Source organism: Girardinichthys multiradiatus, chromosome 5 (genome assembly GCF_021462225.1).
Source record: "Girardinichthys multiradiatus isolate DD_20200921_A chromosome 5, DD_fGirMul_XY1, whole genome shotgun sequence".
Classification (NCBI taxonomy): domain Eukaryota; kingdom Metazoa; phylum Chordata; class Actinopteri; order Cyprinodontiformes; family Goodeidae; genus Girardinichthys; species Girardinichthys multiradiatus.
In genome coordinates this window covers 31,028,881-31,047,018 of record NC_061798.1, presented here as the reverse complement: position 1 = coordinate 31,047,018, position 18,138 = coordinate 31,028,881, and the positions used below count along the sequence as shown (strand labels likewise).

Here is an 18,138-nt window from a genome sequence, read left to right as displayed (position 1 = left end):
ATTGGCCTGCCAACTCTCCTGACCTGAACCCCATAGAGAATCTGTGGGATATTGTGAAGAGAACGTTGAGAGACTCAAGACCCAACACTCTGGATGAGCTAAAGGCCGCTATCGAAGCATCCTGGGCCTCCATAAGACCTCAGCAGTGCCACAGGCTGATTGCCTCCATGCCACACCGCATTGAAGCAGTCATTTCTGCAAAAGGATTCCCGACCAAGTATTGAGTGCATAACTGTACATGATTATTTGAAGGTTGACGTTTTTTGTATTAAAAACACTTTTCTTTTATTGGTCGGATGAAATATGCTAATTTTGTGAGATAGGAATTTTGGGTTTTCATGAGCTGTATGCCACAATCATCCGTATTAAGACAATAAAAGACCTGAAATATTTCAGTTAGTGTGCAATGAATCTAAAATATATGAATGTTAAATTTTCATCATGACATTATGGAAAATAATGAACTTTATCATAATATGCTAATATTTTGAGAAGGACCTGTATAGTGACTTAAATAAACTCCATTTGACAACAAACTCATCCCTTTTCTAAAATGTTCCAATAGTGATCAAACTAGCGCTCAAACAGTGGGTTCAGTGAGAGGCCGGCTTGACTAAGAGTCGTCAAAATGATTGTTAGGTTATGAGGTTGATCTATTCTGAGAGATGTTTGCAGACACACAGTATTTTTGAGATGGAACTCGACTGCATTGCACACAAGTAACATAAGTGAAAATAAGTAAAGGAAAAAGCAAGTCTCATTCAATGAAAAACTACTTTATGTTTCTTGATAAGCTGAATGACTAAGCTGCTGTGCGAACACATTTTTTTGTTTACACTTGAAACAGGCTGAGGGTGGCCCTGAGTCATGATAATGTTGAGTCATAAGAGAGTCTTTAGTAAAAAAGAAAAACTTAGTACCCTGCAAAATAAACATTTGCATTAAATGATGTGTTTTTGTGTCCCTTGGCCTTAAAAACAAGTCTCAGTGTTCTGTGTTGCAGATAATTATGGAAAAACCAGGGCAGCAAACAGGAAAAGAGCACAGAAAATGTACTCAAACAGTTTTTGCGTAATGTCTAAAAAAGTTATCCCTTCACAATTGTTTTTTTTTTTTTTTTCATTTTGGCTTCTTCTTTTTCATAATAACTATGGTGGAATGTCTGGTTTGGTATAGTTTAGGTTACTTTCCTTGAGTGTACTTCCTTTGTGCCATGACTTTATAGTTTGCGCATAAACGTGCTGCAGTCAAAGGGACTGGCATGTGCTGACATGTTTGGTACTCAGATGAAAGTAGATCACATGCAGGTAAGCCTGCCTTAATCACTGCTGTGAGTTGGATCACTGGGTCCAGCAATTAAATTAGGTTTAACAATGGAGACTATCAGTAAATACATAAAAGAAGAAGAAAACAAATTTTCATTTCAGATAGATTCAGACAACTCAATTAAACAGCAAAATAACCACATATCTAGCAATAAGGTGAACAATTAAAAACAAGTAAAAAAAAAAAAAAATCAACATAATGAATGAAAACTACATTTATCCAGTCTTTTTTGAATTGTAAATAAATCGTCATATCTCTAGATTAGATAGAGTAAGCGCCCTCAATGAGTGACTTAGTGAAAGTTAGTTAGTGTCTACTGTCCCCTAGTGGAGTCTCTCTATTATCACTTCTTATCCTGGTTTTAAAATCTAAAACTCTGCGCTGAAACTGATAATTTAGAGCTACCTGTAATACAGCCAGTCACGTAGTCAGTAGTCAGTCAGTTGTTACGTAGATACTTAGATAATTTCGCACATCTAAGGGGATTATTTTAATGCAACCAGCAAAGAAGCAATACGAATCATGTAATTAAAAGGCAAAATAATGAAAAGAAATCTCGGAGAAAATAGTAACTGAGGAAGGGGGAAAACGTAAACACACCTTTAAACTTCTCCACAACTTTATCCCTGACGTGTCTGGTGTGTTCCTTGGACTTCATGATGCTGTTTGCTCCCCAATATTCTCTAAGCCAACCTCTGAGGCCAGAGGTCACAGAGCAGCTGTATTTGTACTGAGATTAGATTACACACAGGTGGACTATTTAGTCATTAGCAATCATCAGGACACTTCTGAAGGCAATTGGTTGCACTTAGAGTAAAGGGGGTTGAATACTTTTGCACACGGCACGTTTCAGTTTTTTATTTGTATAAATGTTTGAAATCATGTATAATTTTCATTCCACTTTTCAATTGTATACCACTTTGTGTTGGTCTTTCACATAACATTCCAATAAAATATATTTATGTTTGTAATGTGACAATATGTGGAAAAGTTTAATACTTTTACAAGCCAACTGTATGTTGCTGTCATGTTTCTGAACATTTCAACAGTAACCACAGGAAACAATATTCAAATGTAGAAGTGGTGATCCACAGGGTTATTGAGTGGTGTTGAGCACAAATGAGGCTTGTTTCTTCATGATTTTGGAATAAATAGAAGGCAAAAGTCATGATTGTACTCGTACCCGTACTCGTCGTCTTCCGCTTTATCCGGGACCAGGTCGCAGGGGCAGCAGACTCAGCAGAGACGCCCAGACGTCCCTCTCCCCAGACACCTCCTCCAGCTCCTCCGGGGGGAGCCCAAGGCGTTCCCAGGCCAGCCGAGAGACATAGTCCCTCCAGCGTGTCCTGGGCCGTCCACTGGGGCTCCTCCTGGTGGGACGTGCCTGGAAAACCTCCCGAGGAAGGCGTCCAGGAGAAACAATATTCAAATGTAGACATCAAGTCGTGATCCACAGAGTTATTGAGCAGTTTTGTGCACAAATGAGCATTGTTTCTTCATGATTTTGGAATAAATAGAAGGCAAACGTCATGATTGTTGAGAGGCAAATCAAGAAGGACACCATTCAGCTGACAAAACAAAAAAACAACCCAGTCAATCCAATCAGTTGAGATATGCTTAAATAAGAACCACTGAAAAAAGCAGGATAGTAAAGAATATATTATTAAAGATTTTATATCAGATCCGATGCTTTTTAAGGCAGACTATCCTATGTAACATTTGTGATTCAGATTTAGGTTTTTGGTTGTTTTGTTTTTAAATTTTCTAACTAAATATGAACTTTTTCACTGTAATCATTTAAAATCTAATCTCAACATCATCATGCTGGACTGTGTCAGGGTTTGGACATTTTGGACTTTATTTGTGGTTTTGTGTTTTGTTTACTTTTAGCTAGATGTTTCTTGTTTGTGTTCTGCATTCATGTTGTTTGTGGTTTTCTGTTTTCTGACAGTTTTGGTTTTTTTCTGCCCCCAGTGTGTTCTCCTCTCGCTCCTAGTTCCCTTGGTGTTGCTTTCCTGTTTATTTTCTAAAAATGGTTTCCTTATTATTATTATTATAGTTCTCTGGTTCCCTTGCCCTTTCTCATTTATTAGTTTCTTTTCTGTTACTCCTCTCGTCAGTAGTTTTCCTCTTTTAGTTACTTATTACTTGGTTTTAGTTCCCTTTATTCTTCAGTTCCTCCTTTATAGGTTTGCTTTAGTTATTGTTTACTTTTATTCTAGTCCTCGTTTCCTCTGCTTCATTCTCAGTTTGTTCTATCAGTGTTGGTTTAGGTTTGTTTACTTTTGTAGTCAGGGTTTCCTTATGGTTTCTGTTTTAAGTTCTTAGGTTGTTGTGTTCCCTCCAGTTTCTCAGTTTCCTTTAGTTCATGTTTATTCTTGATTGTTATGCTTTATTTATCTTGGTCTATAGTTTCATTTTGGTTTGCTCACTGTCTTGTTATTTAGTCCCTTTCTTCATGCTTTAGTTTTATTAGGTTCACCTGCTCCCTCTGCCTCCCTGCTTTCATGTCTCACCTGTGTCGGTTTTCCCTGATTACCTGCCCTATTGTTTCATGTCCACCTTTATCTGTATTTAAGTTCGTCTTTGTCCTTTGTTCCACGTGGTGTCATCATGTCTTTTTGACAAGTCTTTTTGCATGTCCTTTGATGTCTCTCGTGATATCTCTTTTGGAATCTCTTCCTGCTTCGGATCCTGTTAGGTTTGTTTTTTAAAGATTGCCTTGTTATCAGGATTATTTTGTACCCATGTACCTCGCCTTTCATGTAAGTGGACTCTGAAAATTAAAGACTAAGTTTCCCACTGACTCTGCCTTCTCTGTACCTGTCTGCCCTTTGGTCCAGCAACAAAATATGCCAACTATGACAAACTGTGTTTCTTGATTTTATTTTGTTTTATTTTATTTTAGACTCTGTTTCTAACTTGGGAGCCATCCGCTTGTTAAACATGGTTACCTACATCTCAAAATTAGGTAATGGCTCATTAACTTCAAAATCAGGAAATTAAGTAAAACCAACTTTATTCAGAACACAAATTACTTCAATAAACCAAAGTCATTTGCTTTGCTATAAGAATAAACCTACTGCTAATTGAAATAATGACATGTCTCACAGAAAAGTACAGTATTTTAACGTACACATTTTTGTAAAAGCATTATGTCACAGAACATTGGTCTTTACTGAAAGAATGTCGTTAAATGAGACTAAAGGCACACATTACAGAAAAGATGTATAAAGAAAAAGTAAAAAGACAATGAAAACACCCGTAGCCACGCATAGTTGCAGCAAAAACTGATGCACAGTGCATCAGTATAAGTCCCTCATATTAGTACACAGACCACCCACACACACACATTCATGCACACACACAGGCAGAGGCAGAGGGGAATCTGAGAAATGTGAGCCACGCACATTAGTGACCATCAAGATATTTAATATCCTCCCACTGTTTATTTCAACTCCTACTCCAACAAGCCCTGAAAGTTAGTAATCCTTCTTTATGTGCATTAACACGTCCACATTTCAACATACGCCTAAAACTATTCATAAGCCTGGCAGATTTAGATTGAAATTATTTTCTTTTTCTTTCTGAAACCAAAATGAGACAGAGATCTCTCAGAAGATAATAAAACAGTGTAAATGGAGAATACATTTGAAATAAATAAATAATTGGAATAAGAAATCACATGTCCACATTTTTTGTACCCTTTACAATAATCAGTGGAAATAATCACTTTAATCTATATTTGTATGCTTCCACTGGTATTTTAACAATTTATCTTTGGTGATGAGCTCCAGTATTTTGAAATTGGAGGGCGTCTTTGCCATAACCCTAAGCTTAACTTTAGTTTAGATTTTAGTTAGCTAACATCTTTATCCTGAGGAACAAAGTAAGTAGGACACAACTTTAATATTAGTACTGCTAAGAAATCTCATCTGTGAGTAGGATTTTCCGAACCTCTTTATAGGACTCCAGGTAGAACAAGACATGAAATCAGCCCGTTTTAAAGAAATCTTATCATTACATAGAAGTGAATAACAGAGATTTTACAAGCTTGTAATAGTAAACTGTTGATTTTACAGGAGTCCAACAAAGTGATCTCAAACAAAAGATTTTTCCTGCTGCTTCACATCTCCTGCTGCCACCATGGATGGGCTGGGCTTTGCTGCGGCTCCAGAAACGGGTAGCGCTCTTCCTACTGGTGCAGAGGAGCCGACGTGAAGCAGAGCTCCCCCCAGGAGGAGCAGCACGCTAGCCCCCCAGCCCAGGTACAATGCAGGGCCCAGTTCTCTTTTTAAAGACGCTGCAACATTTGAATCATAGAAGTCCCTGACTGTAGCATAGGCAGTCCAACAGATGGGCATCAAGTAAGCGAGGCCAGCCACAATGAGGAGCACCCCTGCTATCCTGGCCAGTTGGGCTTTGGAGGCCTGGTTACTGTCGCCCATGCAGTGTGTACACTTGGCCCCAGCTACCCCAAGCATGACGGCCAGAATGCTGAGAAGCAGTGAAAGAACCGTCAGGCCTCGAGCTGCCTGCGCAGACGTGGAGAGGGCCAAGGTGGAGTCGTAGGTCTTGCACTGGATGTGACCTGTGGTCTGAGACAGACAGTTCATCCACAGACCCTCCCATAACACCTGGGCAATCACTAACTCTCCCCCCACGAAAGCCGAAACGCGCCACTGTGGAGCTGCACACACCAAAGCCCCACACACCCAACCCAGTAGGGCCAGCACCAAGCCCAGCACCTGGAGACCTGTTGATGCCATGGTTGCTCAAGAAACTTTGTCGTCAATGAGTGTAGAAACTCCTGACTTCCAGCCTGTTTTTCTTACTAATGATAAAAAACTTATAGGAGCCTTTTACCCACTTAATTATTGGTCAATCAACAAGATCCTCAGTGTCCCTTCTTCTTTTCAGCACCCATCAACTATAGAGAAGAAATAATATTTTAGAAAGTATAGTTTAAAGCAAGACATCCTAAAGTGACTAATATCTGTCAGACTTACTTTAATCAGAGGTCCACAAGCGTCTTGACAATCCTCTATGTGCTTCTACATCCACAGTCCCTCCACACACTCACAGATGTCAGAAATGGTGCCTCTGTGTTTTGACAGGGCAGCTGGTCTCACTACAAATCCCACAGGGTGGTGTAGGAGGGCAGCAGCGTAATAATGCATACTAAATATACTCGCGCACAAAACACAACACAGCTAGTTAGACAAAAAAATGAAAGCCATTCCATGACAGCAGAAGGACACTAGGAGACTTTGTTACAGATACAGCTGTCGGCCACCATGTGGTCCTCTCATGAACATGGGGTGGGAGGCAAAAGGGTGAAAGATGGAGGTCATTTGGAAGCTGCTACATGTGTTACGCCCACAAAAGGATCAAACTCTTTTTGTTGTTGAAGATGTTATCATCTATACAGTGCTTTACAAAAGCACTCATGCCACATTTTGTCACCTAAAAACCACAAACCTCAGTGTGTTTTAGTGGGATTGTATTTGATAGCTCAACACAATGTACTGTATTATTGTGAAGTAGGAGGTGAGGGATACACGGTTTTAAATTTTTTACAAATAAAAATCCCAAAAATGTGTTGTTGTTCTTAATCCCCTTTGTTCCAGTCAGTCAGTGAGTCATTTTCTACAGCTTCTTCCATAGTGGGTCGTGGTGGAAGCTGGTGCCTATCTCCAACAGTCTATGGGCGGCAGGCAGGGTAGACCCTGGACAAGTCACCAATCCATCGCAGGGCAACACAGAGACACACAGGACAAACAACACACTCAGTCACACCTAAGGGCAATTTAGCGAGACCAATTAACCTAACAGTCATGTTTTTGGACTGTGGGAGGAAGCCGGAGTACCCACAGAGAATTCAGAATTCACCTTTATGCAATTTAATCTCAGTATAAATCTAGCTGTTCTAAGGTTTGTTAGAGAACATTAACGAGCAAACACCAATGAGAAGACCTAAAAACAGAGCAGACAGGTGAGGGTCAGAGATTGAAGGCAATGGTTAGGATATAAAACAATACTTCAAGCTTCAACATCCCTCAGAGCACTGTTCAATCCATAATCTCTAAATAGAAAGAGTATAACAATTGCACATCAAACAAGATGTGGCGGTCCAGACTTAGAGGCCTGTAATAGAGAGCATTAATCAGAGAGGCAGCCCATGGTAACTCTGGAGGAGCTGCAACACCCTGAACACATCATCCCCACTGTGAATGGTGGCAGCACCATACAATGGTGAATGCTTTTCTTTAGCAGGACAGGAAAGCTCATTCAATCAATAGGTTGACGGATAGAGCTGATTGAATCTTGGATGAAAAACCTTTTAGAGGTTGCGAAACACTTGAGACTGGGGCGAAGGGTCACCTTCCAGCAGGAGAATAATTGTGGGCAACCAGACCTATACTGAAATTATTTAGATCAAGGCATATTAATGTGCTGGAATGGCCTAAAAGCCTAGACCTAAATCCAATTGAGAATCGGTAGCAAGACTTGAAAATTTATGTTTGCAGATTCTCTCCATCCAATCTAACTGAGTTTTAGCTGGTTTGCAAAGGAAAAGGGGTAAGTAGTTGCATTTGTAGCCTAGCAGTAGTAGTTGCTGAAGGCATACCCCAAAAGGTATTGGAATAACTCTTTCAGATTTTCTTTGTTTGTTTTTAAGGGTGTCACTTTTCTTTACTTAACACGTATGCCTTACTTTGAATTGGTCTATCCCACTAATTACAATGCACTAAATAATAATTTGTTGTTTTAACCCAACAAAATGCAAAATGTGAGAAAGTTCAAGAACTAAGAAAACTTTTGCAATGCATTGTATATGCAAGTTTGGTTTAGTTGTGGTAAAGACTGTATAAATTATTGTTGCCACTTGGTGGCAATAGAGACATGGAACATGTCTTAGTATCAACCCTTTAAAATCCAAACTCAGTTCGTTTTTTTATTGTATTTTTCAGACCAGCTCAACATTTGTTAAGGGAAGAAAAACACCAGTTTGCCAGGCAAAACTGTATAAGTTAAAATTCTTCTAATTTTTTTTTAAGATTTGAAAATAATTAAACTTCATTGCCAGTGTAAAATTATCATCAGCAAATGTTGGTCTCTTATCAGGATTTGAACACTTCAATTTGACGTTTTAGGCTTGTTATGGGTTGTTGGCAATCTACTTCCTATATTTGCACATCAGTGCACAACCAGATTGTCTTTTATTTTTTCCCATCATATGTTGAATTAGTGGCTGTTGCAGCTGGAAACAACTCCTAACAGATAAATAGAGGTAACAATGTTTTATTTGACTTTCATGAGATGCCAAATTGTTTCCTTCCTCAAAGAAGATAACGGTTCTATTAGATACCTGTTGTTCTCTGCTTTTACTTTGCTAGGAACTTTAGGCAAAAGAAAGTGGTTTGTTTGTCCCAACTCTTTACGTACACAGAAAACTTTTCCTTTTCCACAAAAAATAAGCAGTTAAGAAGACTTTTGTGTTAAAAACTTTATAGAGCAGTAATAATTGTGAAATCAAGGTACGGGTTGTCAAAACTAAAGCAAACCATGACCAGGCTGCATGACCAGCACAAGTCCCTAGAGTAAATTTATTCTGAGACTTGAAAAAACATGTTAGGAAATAGATTTTTCACAGGAAATTGTAAACCATAATTATTGGCACCCTTGGTGTTAATACTTAAAATACAAAACTACATGTCCCTTTTGCCAGTAGGACAACATGTAGTCATCTATATCTTTCCACGTTACTGGAACATGCTGAGAGAAGGATCTTTGACCCTCTGCTATTCTGTATGTTTTGGAGTTTTTTTTCCAGCTGAAAGAACCAATGAAAATAATTGTACAATAGCTATATTTTACTTCCATGTGTAAATATGTTTTGCCCTTATGTGACATTGTCTGACTGGATAGATAAAATAAAAATACAAGGAAACTAGAGGCACACGGTTTCTTTGTACCCTCATACTGTAAAAAACCTTTCTGATTCGGTGCTCACATTGCATAACATTTTTTTTTTAAAGCACAACGTTTTTTTTTTTGTTTTTTTTACCAATTTGCATTATAACCTGAATATGACAGCACAGTTTTGATAATTAATAATCAATTGGACTGTATGTACCTGACCATTTTTGTGATTTGAACCAACCTTTAATTTTACAACAATTAAAATACATGTTATGTTTTTTTTTTTAATTTAGCTTTGCGATTTTAAAAATTTTTGGCTGACTTAGTTACTGTCTGTGTGAAACACGTAGGCACAGTAACTGCATTTCATTTTGCCACCATGTTTGAGCTGAGCCTGTAATTAAACCTTTGCTTTTATGATCATCTGTTCTCTGAGTTTCATTTTTCATGAAGCAGGTTGGTGGAGGCACACAGGACAGTTTCATTTCATTGGAAGAATGTTAAACATAACAAAGAAGGAAAAGGGGACGAACAACTATGGTGACGCAGGACTAGGAATGTAGAACATCAAACAGCAAGAAGTCAGAGCCAAGTGCAGACCTATTTTTGCTGTTTAAAGCCCAACCTGATTCAGATTCCTTTTTCTGGTTTTACAACATGGATTCAACCTCAGCTGAAGGTTAGTTTTCTTCCTTCCTAAGTAAAGCTATAGCTTCTTCATGCTTTTCGTAGCCCTCAGTTAAAACCTCCTGACTAAATCAAATGATTTCTTTTCATTTCTCAACACATTTTGTCTAGTGCAGTCAAAGACCTGAGAATTGTCCTCCTGGGCAAAACCGGATCCGGAAAAAGCGCAACAGGGAATACCATCCTGGGAAAGACAGTTTTTACTGAAGGATTGTCTCCATCCTCTGTAACGCAGAAATGCAAAACAGAAACTGTCAACCTGGATGACAGAGCAGTGAGTGTCATTGACACTCCTGGGATGTTCGACACATCGATTACTGAGAAAGAGCTGAAAAGTGAAATAGAGAACTGTTTCATGTTGTCTGTCCCTGGACCACATATATTCCTGCTAGTCATCAGTCTCGCTACACGCTTCACAGAGGAGGAAAAGAACACCATTAAGTGGATCACAGAAAACTTCGGTGAGGAAAGCTCAAAGTACACAATTGTTGTTTTCACCAGGGGTGATGAGCTCAAAGATACTATCGAAAACTATGTGCACAAAAGTGCTGAGCTCACGAAACTTATCCGTGACTGCAAAGCTGGGTATGTTGTGTTTGAAAATACAAACAAAGCAAATCGCACTCAGGTGAATGATCTGTTTGAGCTCATAGACAAGACGGTACAATTAAATGGAGGTTATTATACCATCAACATTTACAAAGCAACCCAGAATAAACTATGGTGGCGCTGGGTTGGACGCCAAGTGGGATCTGCAGGAGATCGTTTAATATGGGCAGCAGCAGGTGCAGCAGCTTTTCCTGTAGTTGGTACTGCTGTACTGACAGAGGAAGCTGTGGTTTTGTCTGCGCCACAAATGTTGGCACTTGGAAGTGCAGCGATTATGAAAGGTATTGGATGGTTTACCGGACCCAAAACAGACAACAGCTAAGATAATTAGAAAATGAGTGTTATGTAGTCATACATGTAGTGCTTTTATCTTCTTTTTGATAAGATCTTACCTGGTTTTAATAATTTCTTGGTTACGGATTAGGGATCTTTTAAATTAGCATATAAAAGTACTTTTATATACTTTATATATTTTCTTTCATCATGCCACTACAATGTATGTTTTTATGTTTTTTTTGTTACTGCAATGCACATTTTGTCATCATGTAAGGCACTTTCAGATGTTTTATACAAATAAAGTTGCTTTGCCTTGACAATTCAATTCAGTTTTATTTATATAGCGCCAATTCACAACACGTCGTCTCAAGGCACTTCACAAAAGTTAAGTAAATACATTCCAATTAATCCTAACCATTGAACAGTGCAGTCAGATTGAGTTATTTATTCAAATTAGATAAAAAGTTTTTCTGTCAAAGGAAACCCAGCTGATTGCATCGAGTCACAGACTTGCAGCATTCCCTCCTCCCAGATGAGCATGTAGAGACAGTGGACAGTCACTGGCGTTGACTTTGCAGTAATCCCTCATACTGAGCATGCATGTAGCGACAGTGGAGAGGAAAAACTCCCTTTTAACAGGAAGAAACCTCCAGCAGAACCAGGCTCAGTGTGAGCGGCCATCTGCCACGACCGACTGGGGGTTTGAGAGAACAGAGCAGAGACACAAAAAGAACACAGAAGCACTGATCCAGGAGTACTTTCTATGGGAAGGAAAAGTAAATGTTAATGGATGTAGCTCCTTTAGTCGTTTCACCTAGAACGAAAGAACAGATCAACTCTGAGCCAGTTTTCAAAGTTAGAGTCTGAAAGAGAGCACATAGAGTTAGTCACAGTAAAAGCTCAGTCAATCGCCATGTCTAGGAGAGAGAAAGGGTTAAACACTAAAAGACAGGGTCATGTGGATCATCTGTAGAGGGTGAGCATTAAGTTGTAGCCAGCAGAAGCTCGGACGATGCCCCTCTCCAGAAAGGTGTCACAGGTAGACACAGAGTCAGGCCAGGTGTAGCTTCTAAGAAGAGAAAAGAGAGAGAACAAAGTTAAAAGCTAAAATAACAGCAAATAATGCAAAATTGGAGAGTAGTGTGAGAATGTAGCGAAGAGGGTGAGAGTGGTCATTATGTCCTCCAGCAGCCTAAGCCTATAGCAGCATAACTACACAGATAGTTTCAGTTCTGATTATTTAGTTAAACGGCGCTTATTTACAACAATGTCGTCTCAAGGCACCCGACAAAGGGTCCCACTGATGGTCATTGTTATACTAAAAACCACAAGGATTGGGATACCTCTCTCTGTCAGACTGATTACAACCATTGGAAAATTGTATGACCATTGGGTCATACAGGTAGCAGAAATGGAGGCTGTGTTTGCACCTCAACCATAACTGAGCCGGTTTAGGCTAAACCTGACTCCCCCTTACTCCAACCAACAGGGAGGGAGGAAGACGGAGGTAAAAATAAGGAAGGTAGCTGAGGATAAACTAAGCCACTCTAACTATAAGCTTTATCAAAAAGGAAAGTATTAAACATAGCCTTAAAAGTAGACAGGGTGTCTGCCTCACGGACCAAAACCGGGAGCTGGTTCCATAGGAGAGGAACCTGATAACTAAAGGATCTGCCTCCCATTCTACTTCTAGAGACTCTAGGAACCACCAGTAAACCTGCAGTCAGAGAACGAAGTACTCTGTTAGGAACATATGGAACAATCAGATCTCTGATGTATGATGGAGCTAGATCATTAAGGGCTTTATATGTGAGGAGGAGAATTTTAAATTCTATTCTGGATTTAACAGGGAGCCAAAGAAGGGAAGCTAAAATAGGAGAAATATGATCTCTCTTTTTAATTTTCATCAGAAATCTTGCTGCAGCATTTTGAATCAGCTGAAGGCTTTTAACTGCATTTTGTGGACATCCTGATAGTAGAGAATTACAATAGACAAGCCTTGAAGTAACAAATGCATGGACTAGTTTTTCAGCTTCACTCCTAGATAGGATATTTCTAATTTTGGTAATGTTCCAGAGATGAAAGAAGGAAATCCTAGAAACCTGTTTAATATGGGATTTAAATGACATGTCCTGGTCAAAAATAACACCAAGGTTTTTTACTTTATTACCGGAGGTCAATTTAATGCCATCCAGGTTAAGTGATTGACTAAGCAGTTTCCTTTTTAAAGACTCCAGTCCAAAGACGACAACTTCTGTCTTGTCTGAATTTAGAAGCAAAAAATTTAAAGTCATTCAAGTTTTTATATCTTCAAGACATGCTTGTAGTCTATCTATCTGATTGGGTTCATCAGGATTTATGGATAAGTAAAGCTGAGTATCATCAGGGTAACAGTGAAAATGTATCCTATTTTGCCTGATAATTTGACCTATTGGAAGCATATATATAGTAAAGAGAATTGGCCCAAGTACTGAACCCTGTGGTACTCCACAATTAACCCTGGAGTTTAAAGATGATTTATCATTTACATGAACAAACTGGAATCTGTCAGACAGATAAGATTTAAAAAAGCTTAGCGCTGTTCCCCTGATCCCGACAGCATATTCCAGCCTTTCTAAGAGAATATTGTGATCGACTGTATCAAATGCAGCACTGAGATCTAACAGAACCAGTACAGACACAAGTCCATTATCTGAGGCCATAAAAATATCATTAGTGACTTTCAGCAGAGCTGTTTCAGTGCTATGATGAGCTCTGAAGCCTGACTGAAACACTTCAAACAGGTCGTTGCTGTGTAAATGCTCACACATTTGATTAACTATTTTCTCAAGAATTTTAGATAAGAATAAAAATCTTAAATGGCTGATATTGTTGATGTTTTTTTTTTTTTCCATTAGTGAACTTCATTAGTGAACAGGCCTAGACAACCTTTTCTATTACAGGTACTCATATAGCTGAACCAATGTCAATCATCTTTAATTGCATTGTTATCCCTGATCCCAGCTTTTGTCTCTTCTCACTAAAAGGAGGAAATGCTACCTTGCAAAATTATTTAATGTATTTTACCCAAGTTTTAGAAATGTTGGTGAAAGATAAGTTTAAGGAATCTTTATATTATTTGATTTATTTATCTCCCCATCAGTATGGCTTTAGCAAGCAGCAAGCACAGTGACTGCAGTTATGGAAAAGAATAGTATTGAAAAAATAAAATTGAATACACATAGCAACTGTCATTTCTAATTTTCCTCACAGTTTTGATGCATCCGTTGCCACCAGACATTATCAGTATGATCATAGTAGTCAGGAAAGTGATAAATCTCTCTTCGAATCAGCTGATGAGTATTATTAGCATAATTCCTCAGATTAGCCTTACATTATCTTTGCTGTACCTTTCCCAAAATGAACACAAGAGTCATAAAAATACGTGCAATACCAATCATTAGCATCAGAACAGACCATCTTCCATATAGCTGCATCGTGACCTTGAAGTGGAATGTCCTTTCTTCTGGTACTGAAAGCAAACAGTTTCTTCCAAAGAAAACAAATTATAAACACAACTTAAAAAACAAAAAAAACAAAAATCCTGCTGCCTCTCCTGAGTGGCTTCAAGCTGCCCTGTTACCAGTCTGGTACAGGTGGGCGGTCGTAGGAAGCTCCTCCTCACTGTCCAGGCAAAGGAGCCCCTAGTATCCACCAAATACTAAGAAGTTAAGGAGAATAAGCATCATGGCGCATGTTTGACTGTCTCTCTGTTGCAGACGTCGCCAGTCCATCATCCAGAGAAAGGTTATGTGCAAATGTGCAGAGGTCTTCCCTGTATGTTTCTTATGTGTCTCTCACTGTGGTGTGTGTGCAGTGAGGCAAATGACCTTATGATTTCTAACTTTCAAGCAATGCGATGGCCTTAAGTAGATTCTGAAATAACGTGGCACTGCCCAAGAGATTATTGTGCCCTTGTAAGAACAGTGTTCTTCAACCACCTCTTCAATCACTCGCCAGTGATCAGCTTACAGTTCTTTGTCTTGTGGTGGTCCGCTGTCCTCACACCTTTCAGGCTGTGAATGATCCAGTTGGAAGATGACTTGTCCTGGAAGCCAGATGAAGCTGCAGGAAAGCTGCAGCTTTCCTGCAGCTTTCCTGGGTGTCTTGTAGGATCTGATATGGGCCATTCCAGCCCTGGACTTCCTGTGTTTTCTCCTAAATTCTCTGACCAGAATCCAGTCGCCAGGAATAAAGGACTGGAGGGTGGAAGTGGCTGTTTCTGGTAATGCAGCCTTCACCGTTTGTGAAACTTGAGAAAACACAGTGGACAGGTTTTGACAGTAAAACAACATCCTATCTTCACACAAAGATGTGGAAGAAAATGATCTTGGCAATATCCCCATGTCCAAATTAGGAGACCTGCCACACAGCACTTCAAAAGGACTGAGATTTGTCTGTGTCCTTTGTCTCAATCTCATATAAGTGAGAACAATAGGTAGAGCCTTCACAACACTTGGCTAATTTTCAATTCAAAGTCCCATTCTCAAACCTAAGTGCTTAACTACATGAACTTCATCAAAACATCCAACAAAATCAAAAGAATTGATCTTCTGACTTCACCTGATATACTAGCAGTGACCATCAGCTAAATATTCTGAATATCAAAAATGTGACCTGATGTTTGTGGAAGGTCTGATTACAGGTCATTATTTCCATAGTTTCAGAATACCCAAAAATAATTTCAAAAATGGTCTAATCTGTAGAGATATAAAATTTCACAAAAGAATCAACAGCATAATTTCAGAGAGGTTTTCAGAATGTGGTCTTAGGGAGCTATGCACCATTTATATAAACAAAGTACAACGTCTCTCTTGCATTGTCACTAAGTCCTCACTGGAGGTCTGAGCTACCCTTTTTCCCATGAGTGCTACAACTTTTGGAACCCCATGTTACTTTATTCTGACATTCCCCTCTTCTGGCACAGGGTCCAACCCATGCGACAATACAGCAAAAAGTTTGTACAAAAATGTTCTAGTAACCAAGATCACATTACCTAGAACCAAAGAAATTAATTCTGACATAACTATGTGTCACTATGAATTTAACGAAAGCAACATAAAAAAAATCCAGTTGTTTTTAACTGCAATTCAGTTCCATTAACAACAAAACACAAACTTTAATTATTCAGTTCATCAATGTCTCACTTAGAAATTAGTCACATATCATCCTGATTTGTCTTGTATAAAGATGAGTATTAGATTAATGGACATCTAATGTAATTCAGATGCATAAACCCTACAAATTCGAATCTAATAAATAATTCCCACCAAGTATAAAGTCATGACTCAGATTCTTTATCAAAAATATATTCCTTACTTTTGCATATCTTGAACTGTCAGTTAGCTTAATGGCACCAGGGAAACTTCCAATCTAATAAATCACCAATGATTTTGTATGCAAAACTAATTCTTCAAACTAGTTTAAACTATTTCATTAACCTTTGAGTAATAAAACACATAAATCTAAAAGTCATGCTACATCCTTAATCATTATACAAAAAAAACATGTTTTTAAGGCAACAATCACTACAAGCATCTTGATTCTATTGTCTCTTAAACAGTGTTAGAACTCAGGAAGGGAGGTGCTGAGTGTTACCATGACAGCAAAGGCATGAACCAACCTGGTAGGTGGGCGGAGTCAGGCAGAACTAACCTCTGATTGGCAGCCTATGGGCGGGACCCACAGTTTCTTCATTCCAACCCATCTTAGTGATCCTTAAACTGCAAAACTGTTAACATGCACCTACCTCAGAAACAAGCTGCTTCTGAAAACTCAAAGTTTTAATCAATCTGGGATTTAGAAACATTATTCTAAACATGGATTATTGTTTCATGCAACAAATAAACAAACATTCATTCCATCAAAACAAAGACAAAACATCAAAGACAGACAAACGGCCAAATTTGAAGCTTCAAGAATTAAAAGAAATTTTTAACAATCTCTTTTCAGAATATGTTTTCTCAACCATATCTTTTAATGCTATAATTGATCTATTTTGTTATGACAATCTTCAGGATCTTTTTTAAGATGAGTGCACAAACTATTTAGAAGCACAGCAACAGTTTCCTCTTAAATGAATCCAAATTCACTGATGCTGAAACATTTTGCTAATTCTTTGTACTGTAACTCTATAATAATAATAACTACAATCCTGAGAGTTATTGTTATAATTCTCTTTTTGTTTGGCTCAATTTGATCGCAGCTGTATTGCAGAATTTCAGGTTAAATGCAAAGAAGTATTTTAATTCAATTCAATTCAAATTCAAAGATACTCTCTTGATCCCCGAGGGGAAATTAGAAAAGTCGGCATTGACATTTTTATGGTATACCCAAACTAAACAAACTGCAGTGTTTGACTTAATCAGAAATTAAGATAAGAAGCTTGTCTCCAAACTGGATTTTTTCCCACATAGTGTTTCAAAAAGAACAAACATAATTTTCTTTAATTTGGCCTATTTAAATTTTGAGAGTTGGGGAGAAACATTAGAAAAATTACTAGAACCCCTCTTTAATAATCCAAATGCTGATAAATGTTCCTATATTTTATCTCTTAGTAATCTGAAATCACCTTGTGTACCTTTCTACTCCTATGTATTCTTTTAATCTTTAAACCCTAAGAAATCAAACAAGAAGACTGGAGTTTGAGCCGATCATATTCTTACTGTTAAGAGGGCCTTTATTTCTTTTCTTTTCCTAAAATGAAGAATTTTACTTGTCTTTATTCCGTTATAAAAATCCTATCCTTAGTTCCAAAACAAAACTCTTCAACCCCAATCTGTGTTCCCCAGAGTAGAAATTTTGAGTATTATTGCATTTCTAGAATTGCGCCACTCAAGGTGGCAGCAGGTTGGAGTAGCTCTGTTACTTTTGATTCTGATTTATTCTTTTTGGGAACTATTCCTCTTGTGGTGGATACAGTTGATTTTTTTTGGATGACTGTCTACTCCAGTGTCGGATGCTGTGCAGCTTGGAGGATTTTTCTTAATACTTTCTATTTTTGGACATTTGTTATGATGCATTGCCATGGCAACGGGGTTGTTTCTTACAAGCAGCTGATTGATATCTCAAAAGCTCAAAATAATACTTCAGCTACAACCCCAAATCCCTGATGAGTTGAAATGGAGACGCCGTGGATGCAAAGCAGGAGTTAAGAGGAGAGAGAGAAGGAAGAAGTTCAAACGATCTCTTCCGTCAATTATGATGGGCAATGTGAGATCATTGGGAAACAAGTTGGATGAACTCCAAGCCCTACAAAGGACCCAGCCAGAGTAC

General features: G+C 38.4%; 2 protein-coding genes across 3 annotated transcripts; one reads left to right on the top strand and one right to left on the bottom strand.

Moving 5' to 3' along the window:
* Positions 1–4,328: 4,328 nt before the first annotated feature.
* On the bottom strand, positions 4,329–7,362 carry LOC124868378 (claudin-4-like). The gene is made up of 2 exons (XM_047365597.1): positions 6,336–7,362; positions 4,329–6,256 (listed from the first exon to the last, which is right to left on the bottom strand). Exon 2 carries the CDS (start codon positions 6,093–6,095, stop codon positions 5,427–5,429), a length of 669 nt encoding a protein of 222 aa, XP_047221553.1. The 5' UTR covers positions 6,096–6,256; positions 6,336–7,362; the 3' UTR covers positions 4,329–5,426.
* A 1,400-nt stretch (positions 7,363–8,762) lies between these two features.
* LOC124868377 (GTPase IMAP family member 7-like) lies at positions 8,763–11,149 on the top strand. 2 transcript variants are annotated; one of them, XR_007038312.1, is made up of 2 exons: positions 8,763–9,931; positions 10,051–10,192. XR_007038312.1 is itself a non-coding variant. In XM_047365596.1 (2 exons), exons 1-2 carry the CDS (start codon positions 9,910–9,912, stop codon positions 10,868–10,870), a joined length of 837 nt encoding a protein of 278 aa, XP_047221552.1. In that variant the 5' UTR covers positions 9,712–9,909; the 3' UTR covers positions 10,871–11,149. The 2 variants fall into 2 exon arrangements, 1 of the variants encoding a protein (XP_047221552.1); XM_047365596.1 differs by having other exon boundaries at positions 9,712–9,931; positions 10,056–11,149.
* The last annotated feature ends 6,989 nt before the right edge of the window (positions 11,150–18,138 follow it).